The sequence below is a fragment of the Emydura macquarii genome, unplaced genomic scaffold (assembly GCF_026122565.2).
Source record: "Emydura macquarii macquarii isolate MOO-44397 ecotype Brisbane River unplaced genomic scaffold, CSIRO-AGI_Emac_v2 contig_864, whole genome shotgun sequence".
Lineage (NCBI taxonomy): Eukaryota > Metazoa > Chordata > Testudines > Chelidae > Emydura > Emydura macquarii.
Window position 1 is genome coordinate 138,066 of NW_027131001.1, and position 16,368 is coordinate 154,433.

The 16,368-nt window shown below is 64.5% G+C and overlaps 1 protein-coding gene across 1 annotated transcript; it reads right to left on the bottom strand.

The window, feature by feature from the left end:
• Positions 1-497: 497 nt before the first annotated feature.
• On the bottom strand, positions 498-14,132 carry LOC137149856 (carcinoembryonic antigen-related cell adhesion molecule 6-like). The gene is given in 10 exon segments (XM_067543475.1): positions 498-775; positions 1,091-1,132; positions 1,436-1,527; positions 1,662-1,772; positions 2,384-2,632; positions 2,794-3,069; positions 12,426-12,451; positions 12,453-12,780; positions 13,309-13,590; positions 14,072-14,132. Coding segments are annotated over 10 exon segments (1,515 nt in total). The 3' UTR covers positions 498-727.
• Positions 14,133-16,368: the final 2,236 nt, after the last annotated feature.

Consider the following 16,368-nt stretch of genomic DNA (forward strand, 5'->3'; position numbering starts at 1 on the left):
AAGACTGGCTGGGACCGTGGGGGATTTTCCCTCCCTCCTGCATGGGGCGCGGGACACGGGCAGGGTTATCTGGTGTCTCTCACTTACGCATCCCCCGGCCATCGCAGGGCCTGGGCACTGGTGCCCCTGGGTCCCTCCGTTCTCTGCCCGGGGCAGGCTGGGCTCCTGGGGCCGCTGCGCTTTGCTCTGAGTTCGGGGCTGGCTGGGCCGGGGGACACGGTTCTCACACTAACGAGCTGCTCCCGCCCAGCCCGGCTGGCTCTGAATGCAGGAGATCCCGGCTCGCCCCATCTCCTGCGTCCCGAGGCCCCGCGGCTGCGCTGCCCCCCAGGTCGGGCACACGGCCCGGCTGCGCTGCCTCCTGGGCGCACGCTGCAGCCGCTCTGGGTTCAGCCAGGAGCCACCTGGGGAGAGACCTCGGGGGGGTCACGGCCCCTCCCCCCCCGCGGGATCCCGGTGTCTCTCCCCACAGCAAATAGCACAAGGGGGGCTGGATATTTGGGGGCTGGATCTAGGGAGCCTTGGCTCAAAGGGCCCCAAATAGACACCACGACCCCCCTCCCCCCGTAGACCCCGGAAACACGGAGCCAATCGGGCGGGGGAGGGGCTTTTAGTGAACTTGTCAAAGCAGCTGTGAAGGGACAGGTGGGTCTGACCCTTCGCCCCAGCAGAGACCCCCCCCCCCCGATACAGGTCGTCCCAGCATGCACCAGGGCACTGGGGGGCATCATCTCCTCAGCTGGTCGTACACGTCCTGCTGTCCGGGCTGCAGCGTCTGGGGGAAATGGGGAGGTGTGAGCCAGAGACGTCCCCGCCCTGCGGGACCCACCCCTCCCCCGGGCCCGGGCAGCCCCCCCCCCCCGGCCTTGACAACCCCCCCCCAGGCCCATCCCTGCCCCATCCGCAGCTGGGCACCCCCAGAGTTTTCACCAGCCTCGGGGCTCCCAGCCTTTCACGAGGGGGGGACCCTCCCGCCGGATTCTGCCCCCCACTGCGTGGATGTGATAACCAGCCCCGTTCTCAGCTACGGGGCCTGTACTGGGGGCACCCTCCCCACCCCTAGTTCGGAGCCCCCGAGATCAGCCCTTACCTCGTACGTGGGGCCGGTTTCAGGGGAGCTCCCGGGCTGGGCCTGGGGCAGAGAATGAGGCAGGTGGGTCATTAACACGCGCCCGAGAGACCCCCAGCACAGCCCGGGGGCCGGGAGCTGACGCGCCCTGGGAGACTGGGACGTTGGTGCCCCCAGCAGAGAGTGGGAAAGGAGAGGGCTGGGGTCGGGAGTGAGGGGGCCCAGCGGAGCTGGGGGATGGGGAGGGGGAGCCCAGGACTGGGCTAGCCGGGGGCTGCGGGTCGGGAGTGAGGGGCCCCGGCACAGCTCTGGGAAGGGGGCGCCAGGCTGGGGTCTCAGGGGCAGAGCTTAGTGCCTGTCACTCACCGCTGGCCCCGCCTGCGCTGCAGGGGGCAGGTTCTCGTACACTGGGGGGGTCGTGTCACTGCTCTGGGGGGTCTTGCTCTGGCGGCCAGAACCTGGGGGGGTGAAATCATCAGAGATGCTGGAATTGGGGGGACTGGCTCCCAGCCCCGCCACTTTAACTCAGTAGCCCGTCCCCCACTCAGAGAACCCAGGAGTCCTGGCTCTCGCGGGTGGGGCTGTTACTCACAGAGGAAATAGACCAGGCCCCCGACCAGCCCCGCCCCGGCCAGCGACCCAATGACGATCCCGGCGATGACCCCGGCTGACAGAGACGTTCCCGGGGCTGCAGTTGGAGATGCTGGAGGAGAAGGGGATGAAGGGGGGTTGTATCAGGGAGCCCAGCTACGACCTCCCCCGACCCCACTGCCCAATGCTGCTCCCTCTCAGCTCCAAGGTGAGGGCCCATGTGGTGGGACCCCCAGCTGCCCCTCCCCCCAGAGACATTGGGGGCAGCTCAGCCAGGGACCCCCAACCCTACGGGTTTAGGCGCCAGACCTGACCCTGAATACGGTGGCAGGAGGGTCTGAAGGCCCAGCGCTGGTTGCGGGGGGTCTCAGCTCTCGCTGGCTGGTGTCGGGGGGATTCGGGAGGCGATGGGGCTGGACGGTGCATTGACGGATCCGTTGCCGCACAGCCACAACAGAGCCCCCCAGCCCTGGGGGAGACGGATCCCAGCCGAGCCCCTGTCCGTCCTCCCCACACCTGGCCCTAGGGAGGAGCAGGGCTGAGCAGGAGAGGGAGGGACCATGTACAGAGAGACACCATGGCCCAAGGATTACCCAAGAGTTCCTGGCAGCCCACGGCTCAGCCCCCTCCCATTCCTCAACCCGGCCCAGCCCCGGCCCCTCAGCAGGGTGTTTTCTGGTGCTGGACAGGGAGGCCGCGCTGGGTTCAGCCCCAGGGACTCACCTACGACCCGCACGGCAACAGACGCCCGCGCAGTGAGGTTGGTGTCGGGGTTGTGGGCCTGGCACGCGAACGTGCCCTGCTGAGCCCAGCTCGTGAGGTTAAAGGTCCAGCTGCTCCGGGTCTCGTTAGCGTCGGTGCCGTTGTGAAACCAGGGCGGGACAGAGTCAGAGACGCACGTCAGGGGCAGAGGGGACCCCAGGGGGTGGGTGATGGGTCCCGGCGGCTCTATCCTGGCAGAGCCCGGCCCATCTACAGAGAAGGAGGGCATCAGGGGAGGGAGGATGCCAGTGAGGGATCCCCATGTAAATAGCCCCCGCGCAACACACCAGAGGTGGCTGCATCTCCGCGGCTGGGTGATGCCGGCAGGGCCGGGGGCAGCATGGCCGGGGGATGGGGCTACTGTTACTCACAGGCCACCGTCACGGTGCTGGGCTCGCTGCGGTTGGTGCTGACGGGGTTCCTGACCTCGCACTGGTAGGCGCCAGCGTCGCCCCGGCTGACGTTCAGCACCGTGAGGGTCCGGTTGTCGGGGAACAGCTCCAGCCGCTGATCAGTCGTGAGGTGCGACCCGTCCCGGAGCCAGAGCAGGGTGTCGGCGCCGGGGGAGCTGTTACACGTCAGGGTGAAGGTCCCGTTCTCCAGCACCTGGGTTTGGTTCGGCGTCACCGTGGGCTGGGGCAGCATTTCTGTGCAGGGAACGGAGACAGCGTTACCGTGTGTCCTGCCCCTCCGTCCGTCCGTCCAGGCTGGGGGAAGGTCTTGGTGTCCCCCCGTGTGGGATTGTGGGAAGGGTCCCAGCGCCGCCATCCCACGGCATTGTGGGTAGGTCCAGCCCAGTCTCCTGCGGTGCTGTGGGAAGGCTCCTTCGCCCTTTGCACCTCAGAGCTGCCGAGACGGGTGTCGCCTTCCAGGCTCCGGCAGAAGGTCCCTCTCCGCAGCATCAAGTCACAATTATTGGCGACTCCCTGAGACTCTGGCTCCCGGAGTCCCGTGATGTTCGGGACACTCTCAGCTGTGGTTCGAAGGGAGACGAGGTGCCGGCTCTGCACCCACAGCAGGATTCTCAAGCCGAGCCCATGATGGTTCAGGCCTGACAGGAGGGTCACGACCCCACAAGGCGCTTGGTGCTGCCGGCATTGCCCCGTGGGCACGGCCCTGTGCTGGGTCTTTGCCCCCCCCCCCCCACCGACCTGATGGAGCTGCCATCCCAGAACCGGGCCGTGGGGCAGGGGTGGCACCATGGGCAGCCTGCCAGAGCCGCTCTCACTGACCCGGGGAGATCGGGGTGACCCAGTGGGAGGGGTTCACACGCTGGCCTAGCTCCATCCCCCATTCCTGCCCAGCCCCAGAGCTCAACAAGGGCTCCACAGCCCCAGACACCCTGGGTCTGCCCACGTCCCATGAGAGTCCGACAGGGGAGGGGGTGTCCGGAGCCCAGAGGCAGGTCCAAGGACACCCGGCCAGTCTGTACCCCCCTCGCTGGGGCAGGATCGTCCCCCCAGTCTGTTCCCTCAGGGCCCCCGTCACCCTGTGCACCCCGAGCTCCCCCCACCTGCTGGCTGATGCGCTCGACAGCGCCCCTTGCTGGGGGTCAGAGGGACGCGGGGGGGGGGGGGATGGACGCACCGGGGGGGGGGAACCGGTAAATCCCGGGAGAGAATCAACAGAGCGAAGGAGGAAACAGCGGCTCAGACAGACGGAGCCTCCCGCCCCCGCCCCGTCTGCCCCTCACCCCCCAGGAGACCCTGCCCGGACCAGCAGGGCCCCAGGTCTCAGGCAGGGACTCAGACCCAGGGTCGGGCTGGGGCCTGGAGCCAGCCCGAAGGCCAACGCCGGCACAGACCCCCCCACCCCAGCAGTGCCATGGCCACTAGCCCGGCCAGGAGGGAACTAGCCCGAGGCGCTGGGCGAGCAGGGCAGGGAGTCGCTGTGGGACCTGCAGTGGGGCGCGATGGGGGCCCACAGAGGACGGAGGCCATGGGGTGGGCACAGCGGAGGCAGAACGGAGCCGGGAGGGCGAGATGGGGAGAGAGCAGACACAGGACACGCTGATCGCAGGGGTCGGGCGTCGCTTGGAAGCCGACAGGCAGCGTCCGGCCCAGCTGTGGCGTGGCTGGAGCAGCCCCTGCAGGACAGAGGCCATGGGGTGGGGCTGGGCCCTGCACAGCTCCGAGCGCAGAGGGACGTGGCTGCAGACAGTGAAGTAGCAGAGCCCGCACGGGGAGGGGATTGGTGCGGGCAGTGACAGGACAGCCGGGGTCTGACCCGCACTGCAGACAGGTGGGGGCGACTCGCCTGGGAGCTGGCTGGGGCTTGTCTACACTAACCGCTGCAGGCTCCATGCAGACGCCTCCTGTCCGAGGGGAGAGCTTCTCCTGCCAGCGGAGGATCCCTGCCCCGAGAGGCGGTGGGTGCTGACCTCCCCATCTCCGCACAGAGCGCTGGGCTCTCCAGGCCGCGGCCGGGGACCGACACACCCGACTGCTGTGCCAACGCTGCCTGGCGTCCCTGCTCCATCTCGGGACGAGGGTGTGACGCTGGCTAAGCAGACGCAGCAGCTCGGGCTAGAGCCGCAGGCAGGTCAGTGGGTGCGAGGGTGGCAGGAGCGGCACAGCTCATGGGGCGTTCACACCGTGCACTCCTCGGTGTGGATTATCTCCCCGGGTCTGTAACTCGCTGGTCTGCGTTAGGTACACCCTGTGCTGAACTGTTCCCAGATCCACTCTAATGTAGGGGTATCAAACATCCGACTCGCGAACCTTTCCGATGTGTCCCGCGGCGCCATCTCGCTGGAGGGTAGAGCTGCTGCCAAGAGATTGGAGGGCGCGTGACTTTTCGGCGGTCGGAAGAGAGAGCGATCTGCCACCGAAAAAGAAGGAGCTTCTAGATTTTGTGGGGGATGGGAACACGCCGTGATCTGCCGCCGAAATACCGTTCCTTGGGATATTTCTCGGCGCAGACTACGACGCGGCGAGAATTCCACCAGCGGGTAATTCAAATACAGAACATGAAAAGTCCCTGACGAGTTCCCAGGATTGGCCCATGTGACTCTGGACTCCATTTTAGTTCTTGTAACTTCCCACAAGCCGCATGGCCAGGCACAGAGGGTTTATAACATCAAACCACAGAAACTATTTTGCCTTCTATCCTGAGCTTCAGTCACCTACCCACCTCTGGATCAAGTCACCTGCAACTGCAGCTGTGTAACAAAGGACTGAGACCAGCCAGGTGTTGGGTGCACACCAGAGGAGACTGTACAAGCTGCAACTCCACAATTCTTCTAGAACCTGATGTACATGGACTTTCAATCATGTGTATGTATCTGATTGCTCTAATCCGTTAACATTTCTCTCATGGTTTATTTCTTTCTTTTTACAATAAACCTTTAGTTTAGTTACTGAAGGATTGGCTGCAGCGTGGGATTTTGGGTAAGATCCAAACTTACATTGCTCTGGTGCTGTGGCTGACCTCTTGGGGTCAGAGGGAACCTTTGGGAACCCGACAGACCAGTACAGGACCTTTGCCCATCACATGGGACTGGCCCTTAGAGCTGTGGAGGGAGCAGCAGGGAAACTTCAAAGCAAAGGCCGGGAAGCCACAAAGGAAATTCCCAGCCCATCTGCGTTGGCTACTCAGCCCAGCCCAGGGGTGACGCTGCCTGTCAGCTCCTCTGCTGGGAACAGATCTACATACCTGGTTTGAGGGAATGACCCTGCGTCTCTGCACAGATGGATTCTGACCGGGGGATTCTGAGCGAAAGGACAGAGGCCCCACAACCATTTTGGGCAACCCTGGGAGACTGATGGGAAACTAGCAGCTGGGCCATCGCTGCTGCCGTTTGGACTGACAAACGCTGGCTGCCCTGTACCGTGTGTTACTGAGACTGGCTGCAGAGCGGAGGGGCGTGTCTGCGGCTCCTCCGTAAGCCGGGCGCAGTGATCCAGGCGTCGCATCAGTTCCTGGCTGAGTGAAATCTAGTGACAGACCAAACCAGCAGCGCGTCCTGTGCCCTGTTTTCTGACAGTCTGACCTGAGACTGGCACTCACAGCTGTGAGCCAGGCCAGACAGTGGGACAAGGGGACCCCTGGGGTCTGGCACCTCGAAGGGTCCCTGAGGGGCTGTCCTGGAGCTGGGGCGCAGAACAGAGCCGGTGGCTCCGTGACACCCTCCCCAGTTGGGAGCTGGCGGTGCCGGGGGTGGGGCGGCTGCGATGCCAGGGCAGAGCTGAGCTGCAGATACTCGCCCAATGAATGAAACGGCAAATATCAGCACGAGGAAGAGAGCGAAGGAGGAAGCAGCTGGGCAGACACAGCTCCCCTCCCCCGCAGGGCTGCCCGGCCGCGGGTGCAGCAACAGGACAAAGTCCCTGGTACCCGGCAGAGACACGGCACCTCCGGCTGCCTGGGCACGCGGCAGGCGCCCATTTGAAGCACGAGTCCTGCAGCGCTGACGTGGGCTACGCCTGCCCATGCAGCTCTCGCCCGGGGATCGCCCTGACCCCGACCCATCCCTGCCAACAGCCGCAGGGGCCAGGATCCCACTGCACGGGGGGGGATTGTGGATACAAACACTGGGAACCCCCAGCGCTCAGCTGACATGAGCAACGCAGTGTGGGACCCTTGCTGGGGAACAGGGGAGCACAGAGCACCTGGCCGGGGGCACAGGGGAGCACAGAGCACCTGGCCGGGGAATGGAGGACGCTGACATGGGGGAAACGGGGGAAATTGCATCCAGCCAAGACACTGGGTCCAGACAGCGAAGACACGGCCCGGCCAGGAGCTCGGTGTGACTCGTGTGATTTACAGCAGATCTGATGCTGGGTTGGTCCAGTTCCGAGGTCAGGGGCTGTGCTGCTCCTGGGTGGGTCAGTGAGTGACAGGAGATGATCAGGAAGCACGGCCGGGGGACTCACACGGTGCTGGGCTCACTGCGCTCGGTGCTGACGAGGTTCCTGACCTCGCACTGGTAGGCGCCAGCATTACCCCGGCTGACACCCAGCACCGTGAGGGCCGGTTCCCGGGGGACAGCTCCAGTCACTGGACACAAGTTCTCACCCATCCCGGAGCCAGAGCAGGTGTCGGCGCTGGGGAAGCTGCTACACGTGAGGGTGAAGGTCCCGTTCTCAGGTACCAGTGTTTGGTGGGGTGTCACCGTGGGCTGGGCAGTATTTCTGTGCAGGGAACAGAGAGAGCGTTACCGAGTGTCCTGCCGCTCCGTCCGCCTGGGATCAGGGCCACCACAGATCACTGCAGACAAGGATTGAGGGGTCGCAGCTGGGAGGCGTCGGCTCACTCCTGCCATGCTGGGTGACTTCTTTTAAATCATCTGCTCCTGGAGTCCTGTGAGTTTCAGGAGAATCTTCACTTGCATTGAATAAAGAGCAAGTTTCTGGCCCACGTGACTGGGATGAAAAGGTGGAAATCGCAGCCCAAGACCCTGGGTCCAGACAGTGAAGCTACGGCCCCGACCAGGGGCTGGATTTAAAGGCTGATTTAAATGCCAATCTCCTGCTCGTTTGGATCCGGTTCCCAGGTCTGTGAGCCGCTGGGTCAGTCAGTGAGTGACAGGAGATGATCAGGAAGCTGGACAGGCCCCGAGCGCGAAGGGATGTGGCTGCAGACAGTGAAGTAGCAGGGCAGACGGCCCCGGGCAGGGAGGGATCAGCAGAGGCAGTGACAGGCGATGCAGCGTCTGATCCAGAATTCATCCCCCACTTCATCCAGCCCAGAGACGGGGGGATTGGGGTGGGGAGGGTGGTTTGGAGACGTGTGGTTCCTGCTGCCAGGACCCAGCGTCAGGGTCTGGCTGTCACGGCTCAGAGAGACGCGGCCTCCGGCCTCTCACTGCCCTGCAGCCAGCTGTAGGGAACTGGGCTGCCCCCGGCCTCACAGCTCAGGGTCACGGCTTGGGGCTCGATGGGGATCGAGGTGGGGGGTGATGGTGACCCCAGACACTCTCCCTGCGGGACAGAAAGGGGGGCAGCTATCCGAGGGGCGGCGGGCAGCCAAGGGGTGCATGTCCCGGGATGGGGTAACTCGGTCCTGCCCCAGGAGTGCCAGCCTGGTCCCCAGTGGGCAGTGAGTGCCAGGCTGACCCCATCCTGCTGCGGGCAGGGGGAGCGCCCCATGGACACAGGGGCCGCGGGGTGAAGTCGGGATGGACCCACAGCCCAACTGACAGGCCGTGGGGCATAGCCAGGAAGAGAGCAGGGAACACGGGCTGTGCCTAGGGGACAGGGTAAGGGTAGGTGAGAGGTGGGCAGCAAGGACTGGGGGGCAGGTACCGGAGTGGCAGGCGGCAGAGCAGCGCTGGGTCCAGACTGGAGACAGACGGGAGCGTCCCGCGGAGAACAGAGCCTGAGCGGAGGATCCAGCCCAGCCCCAGAGCCCCAGCTGCATGGACAGGGGCACCCAGGGGGCAGCAATGACGCTGAGCCTTGGGTCGGGGCAGGGGTGACAGGGGACGTCCCAGGCAGGCAGGAGCCCGGCTGGAGACAGGACAGACGCGGGGCAGCTGGGGCACCAGCTGGACAGACTGACGGAGCCACGGTGCTGCACGTGCCAAGACAGAGGCAGGCTCTCCAGGCTGGCGCCGCGGTAGCCGTGCGTGAGCCGTTGTGGGCTCTGCAGGTCTACGCACCCGAGTGGGTCACAGGGACGGAGGAGCAGGAGCGCGGACGACGACCCCTCTGCCTGGGTCTGCATCCCACCGTGACACCACGTGCCCCGCGCGGCCCGGTCAGCGTCCACGACACAGGACAGGCTCAGTGTAGAGCTGCTGGTCCAGGCTGATCACGGGGGTCAGGCCCGTGTGGAGCAAACACGAGCCGGTCACGCACCTCGACAGGGCAGGGAGAGCCCCACGCACCCGGCACCAAATAGCCAGAGCTGGCGTCAGAGGACAGGGCCGCCCTGGGGTGCGGGGACCCGGCCTCCTGCAGGACCCAGCCGCAAAGGGACCGGTGTGCACAGCCCAGCTCCGCTCTGCAGGGAGATCCGGGGTCAATGGCTGAGCCAGGCTGAGCCGGGAGCTGCTCAAGGGCGGATCAGACACAGGAGCGGGTGTGAGGATGTTCCAGGCCCGTCGCTAGAAGCTGGGGCAGGTGCTGAGAAGCCCCCGGCTGAGCTGTGGGACTCTCTGTGACGACTGATTCCTGGGTATTAAATCCGGGGGCAGAGAAGGGCCACAGAAGGGCTGCAGGAAATGCCTTGCAGGAGCGACTGGCAGAGCTGGACATGTGTGGCGTGTCAGAGCCGGGGGTGGCTGAGAACAGCGCAGCAGCGCCTGCATGCGGAGAACGCACCAGGCGCAGGAGAGCTCCCGTCTAGCGCACAAAGGCCGGACACAGGACGGCTGGACGTCGAAGGCAGACATGGCCCAGCTGGGAAAGCCCAGACTGGGCCCAGCGAGGGCCACTGGGCTGAGCTCCCGAGGGCTGGGCTGGACTCTCCAGCGCGGATCCAGGCTGGGGCCTCTCTGGAAGATGCTTCCCCCAGTGCAAGTTGTGCGGTCGGCCCCGGGGTAACTGGGGAGTCTCTGGCCTGGCCTGTGCAGGAAGACAGACTAGCCGGTGGAATGGCCACTGCCGGCTCAAAGGCAGAGTCTGTTAATGATTTACTGACCGGTCACAGCCTGCCTGTTACCGCCAAACCAGATCCGCTTTGCCTGCAGGTTCCTGGCAAATGGCGTGTGCGGGGAGGGGTGATTAGCAGACGGGCTCAGGGGAACAGGCACACGCAGAGTGCAAAGAGCGGCCGTAGGAGCTGTTCTAGGGGTTATAAGCCACCCGCTGCCCTGCCCGGCTCTCCAGGCCCTCGACCCACCAGGGGCACTGCCAGGGGCAGAGATTCTCCGCCCAGGAGGCAGCAGCTGCCCTGAGCTCCTGCTTCCCCCAGGCAGTTACCCATTAACCCCTCGCCTACTTCTCCAGGGACTTTCCTATCAACGGGGAGACCAAATCTCCAGAGTTTCCCGGGCCTGGGCCCGCTGGGGAGGCGATACCGGGGCTCACAGAGGGAGGGGCTCACAGCTCCCGGGTACCAGGGTGGGGGGCACGGGACATGGAGGAGACGGTTCCTGGGGTGATCTGAGGGGGCTTAGAGATGCTGTGGGCTGGCAGTGCCACCCCCCATAGGGTGTCTCACTGGGGGCCTCTCCCTGTCGCAGCCTGGCCCCAGGGTGGGTCTAGCCAGGCACCGAGGACCCAGCTGCCCCCACCCCCACCCCAGGGTGACGCTATGGCAGGAAATGCCAGCTGGGAGCAGGGGAACTCGCCAGCCGCCCTTCCCCCGGTGCCACCAGGAACCCCCCGACCCCCGCCAGGTCAATGGGAGAGGAAGGGGGAGGGGGGCAAACACCCTGTGCAGCTGGCATGTCTCTGGTGCTGTGCAAGAACCCCCCCTCCCCCCTCTGCAGGAAGCTCCCCCAGCTCTTCCCATCACTCCCCCTCCCCCCCCCCCAGGATCCCAGCCCAGACTCTGCCCGTCAGGGCCCCCCGCCACATTGGACCAGCCGCTCCAAGGAAAACAGTCGTTCGCAGGGTCCCAGCCCTGGCCCAGCTGCAGGGCTCCGTGCTATGGGGCCAGGGGTTGGGCTGGGGGCTCTGGGGGCAGGGAGGGGCTGTCAGCTCCAGCCAGATGCCCGTGGGTTGGGTGCCTGGCTGGGCTGCATGGGCTGGGCCTGGGAACCACCCTGGGGCAGACACTAGAACCAGGGGTCGAGTTGCCCTACACCAGGGTGGATTTGGCCCATGGCACGGCACAGACCCTGACCAGAGCCGGGCCCGTCGCGCCAGGTGCTGTACAGAGACACTGAGATGGTCCCTGCCCTGAAGAGCTCCCACTCCAAACAGCCGAAGGCAGGATCAGTCTCCACGTTACCTGGGAACCAGGCTAGGAGAGGGGCAGGGACTGGCCCAGGGCACCCAGGGAGCCAGCAGCAGAGCTGGGAATTGAACCCAGGAGTCCGGGCTCCCACAGCACAAGAAGATGAAGCCCCAGATTCTCAGCAGGTTCCCAGCCAGGCAGGGCCCAGGGGTGATGGATGGGCAGAGATAAGAAGGGGGCAGTCAAGAGCTCCAGGAACAGGATGCGGAGACCGTGACACCCTCCCCCTCCTGGCTTTCCCCCGCCCCGCAGCCCATCCCTCCCCATGCAGGGCCGCCAGTGCCAGCTCCCAAGGGGCAGCACGACCCAGCCCTGCCATGGAGACGCCTCCCCAAGCAGGTGAATCTCACTGGGGATGGCAGGGCAGGGACAGGGGGAGGCACCAAGGGGGCCTGGTGAGGCTGGGGGTGAAGGGAGCGCTGGGGTGGGGGTCACTGAGACACCAGGATGGGGTGGGGAGCCCCAGGGACACTGGTGGAGCTGGAGAGGCTGGGACAGGCAGGGGGTGTCACAGACACCAGGACAGGGACACTGGGGTAACTGGGCCCCACAGCCTGACTCCTGTGAGCCCAGAGTGGGGTCGATGCAGGGAGCAGGAGGGGGAGCTCCCCCCACATCACACTCAGCCCCTCCCCAGCGTGTGCCCCCAGCCCCAGGGAATCTCAGGGTCTCCGGCCCAGCCCTGGGCGCTTTGCTGCGGCTGCTAGTGAGGGGCCGGGTCGCACTCAGGGGCCAGGAACTGAGCTGAGACCCAGCAAATTCAGTTCCCCCGGGGCCCCTGAATGGGCATCGGTGGGAATGGCAGGTTCTAGTGGGTGCTGGGAAGTCCAGGGATCCCTCCCCCCCCGTCCAGAGCGGCTCAACCCAACCCGCTGGCACAGCTGGCACTGCCAGGGAGAGCCGGGGCCAGGAGGGGCAGTGGCAGGATGGGGGGGCAGAGCCCCACATCTCTGGGGGCACCATCTCCCAGGGATCCAGGGGTCCCAGGACACCCTGTACTGGGCAGTGTCTGTGTTTGGGGGCAGGTTCCCCCCATGTCCTAGGTGGGCTCATCCCCCAGGGGAGACGCCCAGAGCCCCATCGCTGAGGCAGAGATAGGGTGTGGGGGGGGGGGGCCTGGCCCAGGGTCAGCGCAGCTCCCGGCGGTGACACTTACCGTAGACGCGCAGACCCACTGTGATGGGGGGAAGAACCATCGTTCAGATCCACCTGCACCGTGTAGTTCCCGGTGTCGCTGAGCGTTAACCCCGCGATGTTCAGGGCGCAGCCGGGCCCCGCTGTCTCCCGCCCCGTGTGGGCCGGGCCGTTGCTCTGTGCGGGGGTGTTTGGGATGTAAGTGAAAATCCGTCTGTTGTCATCAGTGCTCGCGGATCGGAACCACTTGCAGAGCACATAGTTCTGTGCAGGCGGCTGCGGGGCCAGGCTGACGTCCCCCCCCACCGCGGGGCTCTGCGGGGTGATGAGGATGGGCTGGGCCGGCGCCGGCTGGAGGCAGGAGCTCAGGACGGAGGCTGCGGGGGAAGCAGAGGCCGGAGCGTGGCGGGTCAGTGGGGTCTGGGGGGACACGACCAGCGACCGCCCTGCCAGGGGAGACCCACCAGCCGTGGGGCACGGGGCAGATCTGGGCTGGTCCAGTCCTGGCCTTCCAGAGCTCGGCACCGACTGGGGGGACCTGCCCGGCCCCTGGGAACGGGACCCCCAGGCTGGGTCTGCGCCAGGGACACGGAGACAGCGACATCGCAATGGCGACAGCATCGTCCGAAACGCCTTCCCCACGGGACACCGGCCCAGGAGAGAGGGTGTGAGTGTGTGTGCGCGAGAATCACTCTGTGCGTGTCCCGTGTTGCGGGGCCGGGATCCCACCAGGCAGCAAACTCAGGGCACCCGGGCACCAGCTGCCAGGCAGACGGGGCACCCCTGGGGGCGGGGCAGGCTCATTGAGGGGCGCAGGGGACCCACCCTGGGGCTAACACCCCCGGGGGGTGACCCCCGCCCTCTGTCCCACAGCTGCCGGGCCCCCCGCCCCGCCCGGCTCTCACCTGCCAGCAGCAGCCCCACCCAGGGGCCGCCCCACGCGGGGGGTCCCAGCTCCCGGGCAGGCGCCCCATGGCCCTTCCCCGCCCGGGGGTCGCTGCTGCGGTGCCTTGCACAGAGCCCGGCGCGGGGCCGGCCGGACGCCTGGGTTCTCTCGGGAGCGGCTGTGCCAGACTCGGCGGGTGGGGCGGGGACTAGACAGCTCCGGTCCCCGCCCCCCGGGGCCGGGCTAACTCCGAGCCGGCCGCCCTCGGGCGGGGATCCCTCCCCCGCCCCCTGGGAGCGACCTGGCACCGAAGGGGTGGGGGCGTTCGAGCAGGGGAGCTGGAAGCCGGGGGCCGGGCCCGGGGTACGTGGAGGTCTCGGGGGCCCCTGGGCTGTGGCTGGGCCGGGCACCGGCAGCAGCGCCAACACGCCGGTCCGGCCGGCAGCTCGGCACACTCAGCCCGGCCGTGCCGGCACCGGGGCAGCTCGCAGGGACACACTGGCGGACTGGGGGCGGACAGATTTGGTGCCCGTCTCTGTTTCTGGCACTTCCGATGGCAGATGAGGAAACCTGCGACCCCGCAGCACCGCCGCAAAACTCTCCCTGCTTCTGAATGACTTTGTCATTTGTCCTTTGTTCTGTGTTTAGTTAGGTGACCTGTTCTTCACACTCCTGCTTCTCTTTCCCAATTCTGTTTTTACAGCCACTTGCCACCATTTCAACTCCTTTCGATTTTCCTCAGCAGGATTTCAGTTCATGCACCGTTCACACACGTCACTTGCAGTAATCTGCCTTTAACTCGGGGTCCAAGCTGCTGTTTTCATTCCCACATGGGAGTTTCATTTTACACTGGTACCAAGTCCTCCGTCTGTATTCACCTCCTGCACCACATCCCTGCTCCACTTACCGCTACAGCAAAGATTTCCGCTGCTCTTCTCTGCCCCAGGACTAGCTGCCCCAAGACGCTCACAGTTCAGTTCCTGGAAATGTTCTCTCTGCCTCCCGCCCTGAGATGACACACTGACACACAGTGACACACACTGACACATACTCACACACACTCACACACACTGACACATACTGACACACAGTGACACACACTGACACACACTCACACACACTGACACATACTCACACACACACACTCACACACACACACTCACACACACTCACACACACACACACTGACACACACTGACATACACACACACACTCACACACACACATACTTACACACACACACTCACACACACATACACACAGACACACACTGAAACTGAAACACACCACACATTGACACACACACACACACACGACTGACTCAATCTCAGAAATCCACCATTTCGATTCAGTTCTCTATTTTGACAGTCTCTGTAATCTCCCACACCATTTCACTGTCCAATCACCCTCCTGGCCAGGCGGGGGGAGTACTGCCCTGCTGCTGTATTGCTGTTCATGAAGCGTGGAGTACGAGCCCCAGACAGGCCATTTTATATTTCCTTCGTTTGCAAGTTTTCCGTCACTGGGTGATATGCTCCCGTTCATGCATCGCACCAGTCCCCAGCAGGCCGACCTAGTCTGTTCTTACCATGAGTGTGTTCCCTGGTATTACTTTATCCCATTCCTTAGCCTCCTTCGTCCAAGCTTCAGTTTTGCTGCTATAGCAAGAACGAGGTTTTCTTCGAATTTTCAAACCTTTATAATTGTATCCAAATACACAACCGAGAACCAAGATCGATCAGACGTGTCTTCAAAACCAGCTGTGTAAAGCTATGATCCAGCGTTATCAACATCTTCTTTCCTCTAATGACCTGTACAGTGATAGCAAACTTCCCTGTTTCCACTGATATGCCAGATACGTTACGCCAAGAACACCCAGACATTATCTAAATACAACAATGACACAACTAGAACTTCTCAAGAACCACAGCAAGTACACTCTGAAGCAGACAGATCTCCGTCCCAGCAGTAACTCCACTTCTTGCCTGACACACACCTAGGGTGAGTGTTTGCAGTGTAAATAACTAACCTACGGCGCAGTGACATGCAGCGCACAGTGAGCAGACAGGGAAAGGAGGACGTGCTGAGACTAATCAGAACGACATCCTAAACGGAGCAAACTTCAAAGGTGTGACCGTGGTCCATGGACTCAGCTCCCCTGGAGCACCCAGAACGTTGGAGCAGGAGCTGCTGGTTTAGCCGTTGGGATGCCGCTGCCTTTAAGAACCCAGCCCTGGCAAGCGGGTGCTGAGTCTCCCTGAGACACAGACACATGAGAGCAGAAACAAAACAGCCCCTCAGCCCCCCACCCCACACCATGTTTGCAAAGGGGGCAGGTCACAGGAGGCCCATCCCAGCGGGTCACTGTGACCCCCTCTGTCCCTCCCTGGGCTGGGGTTTTGCCTCTGCCATGGGCTGGCAGCGCCTCGCCCTGCACTAACCCCAGCTCATTACCCCGCCTCCCTGATTTTGGTCCTCAGCCCCTCCCCTACTCCCGCCTCCATCGGCTTCACCCCCAGGCCAGTAAAATTCTGTCCCCGGATTAGATCCTGCCCGTCCCCGCCTCCAGTGTGCGCCCTTTGCCCCTTTGAGCCCCTCTAAACAGCGGGAAACGGAGTCTGATCCCTGTGCGCACGCTCAGCACAGCCCGAATCACCACCTCTGTCTGCCCACACTTTGTGGTGCAACACCGGCAGCTCGGCACACTCAGCCCGGCTGTGTCGGCACCGGAGGCAGCTCGCAGGGACACACTCGCCCGGCCGGGTCTGTGCAGCGCCGGGCACAGCGGCCCCGATCCGGGCTGGGGTCTCTCGGTCTCTGTGACACGCCTGTCCGGGCTGGGAACTGGCACTCCCGGGCCCAGGCGACGCCAGAGGCTGCCCCGGCCCAGACTGGCTGGGCTGGTTCACAGGCGGGCACAGAGATGTCAGGGGGGAGAGGCCCTGTGCGGGGGGGAGGGGGGTCATTATCTCCCCTCCCCCACCAGCTGCGGGCCCTGGGGTTTGTTTCCAGGGAAACAGGGGGGGTTTCCTCCCATTATGATTCCCTGCGCTGCTCCCCCACCCCCGCGTGTGTCATC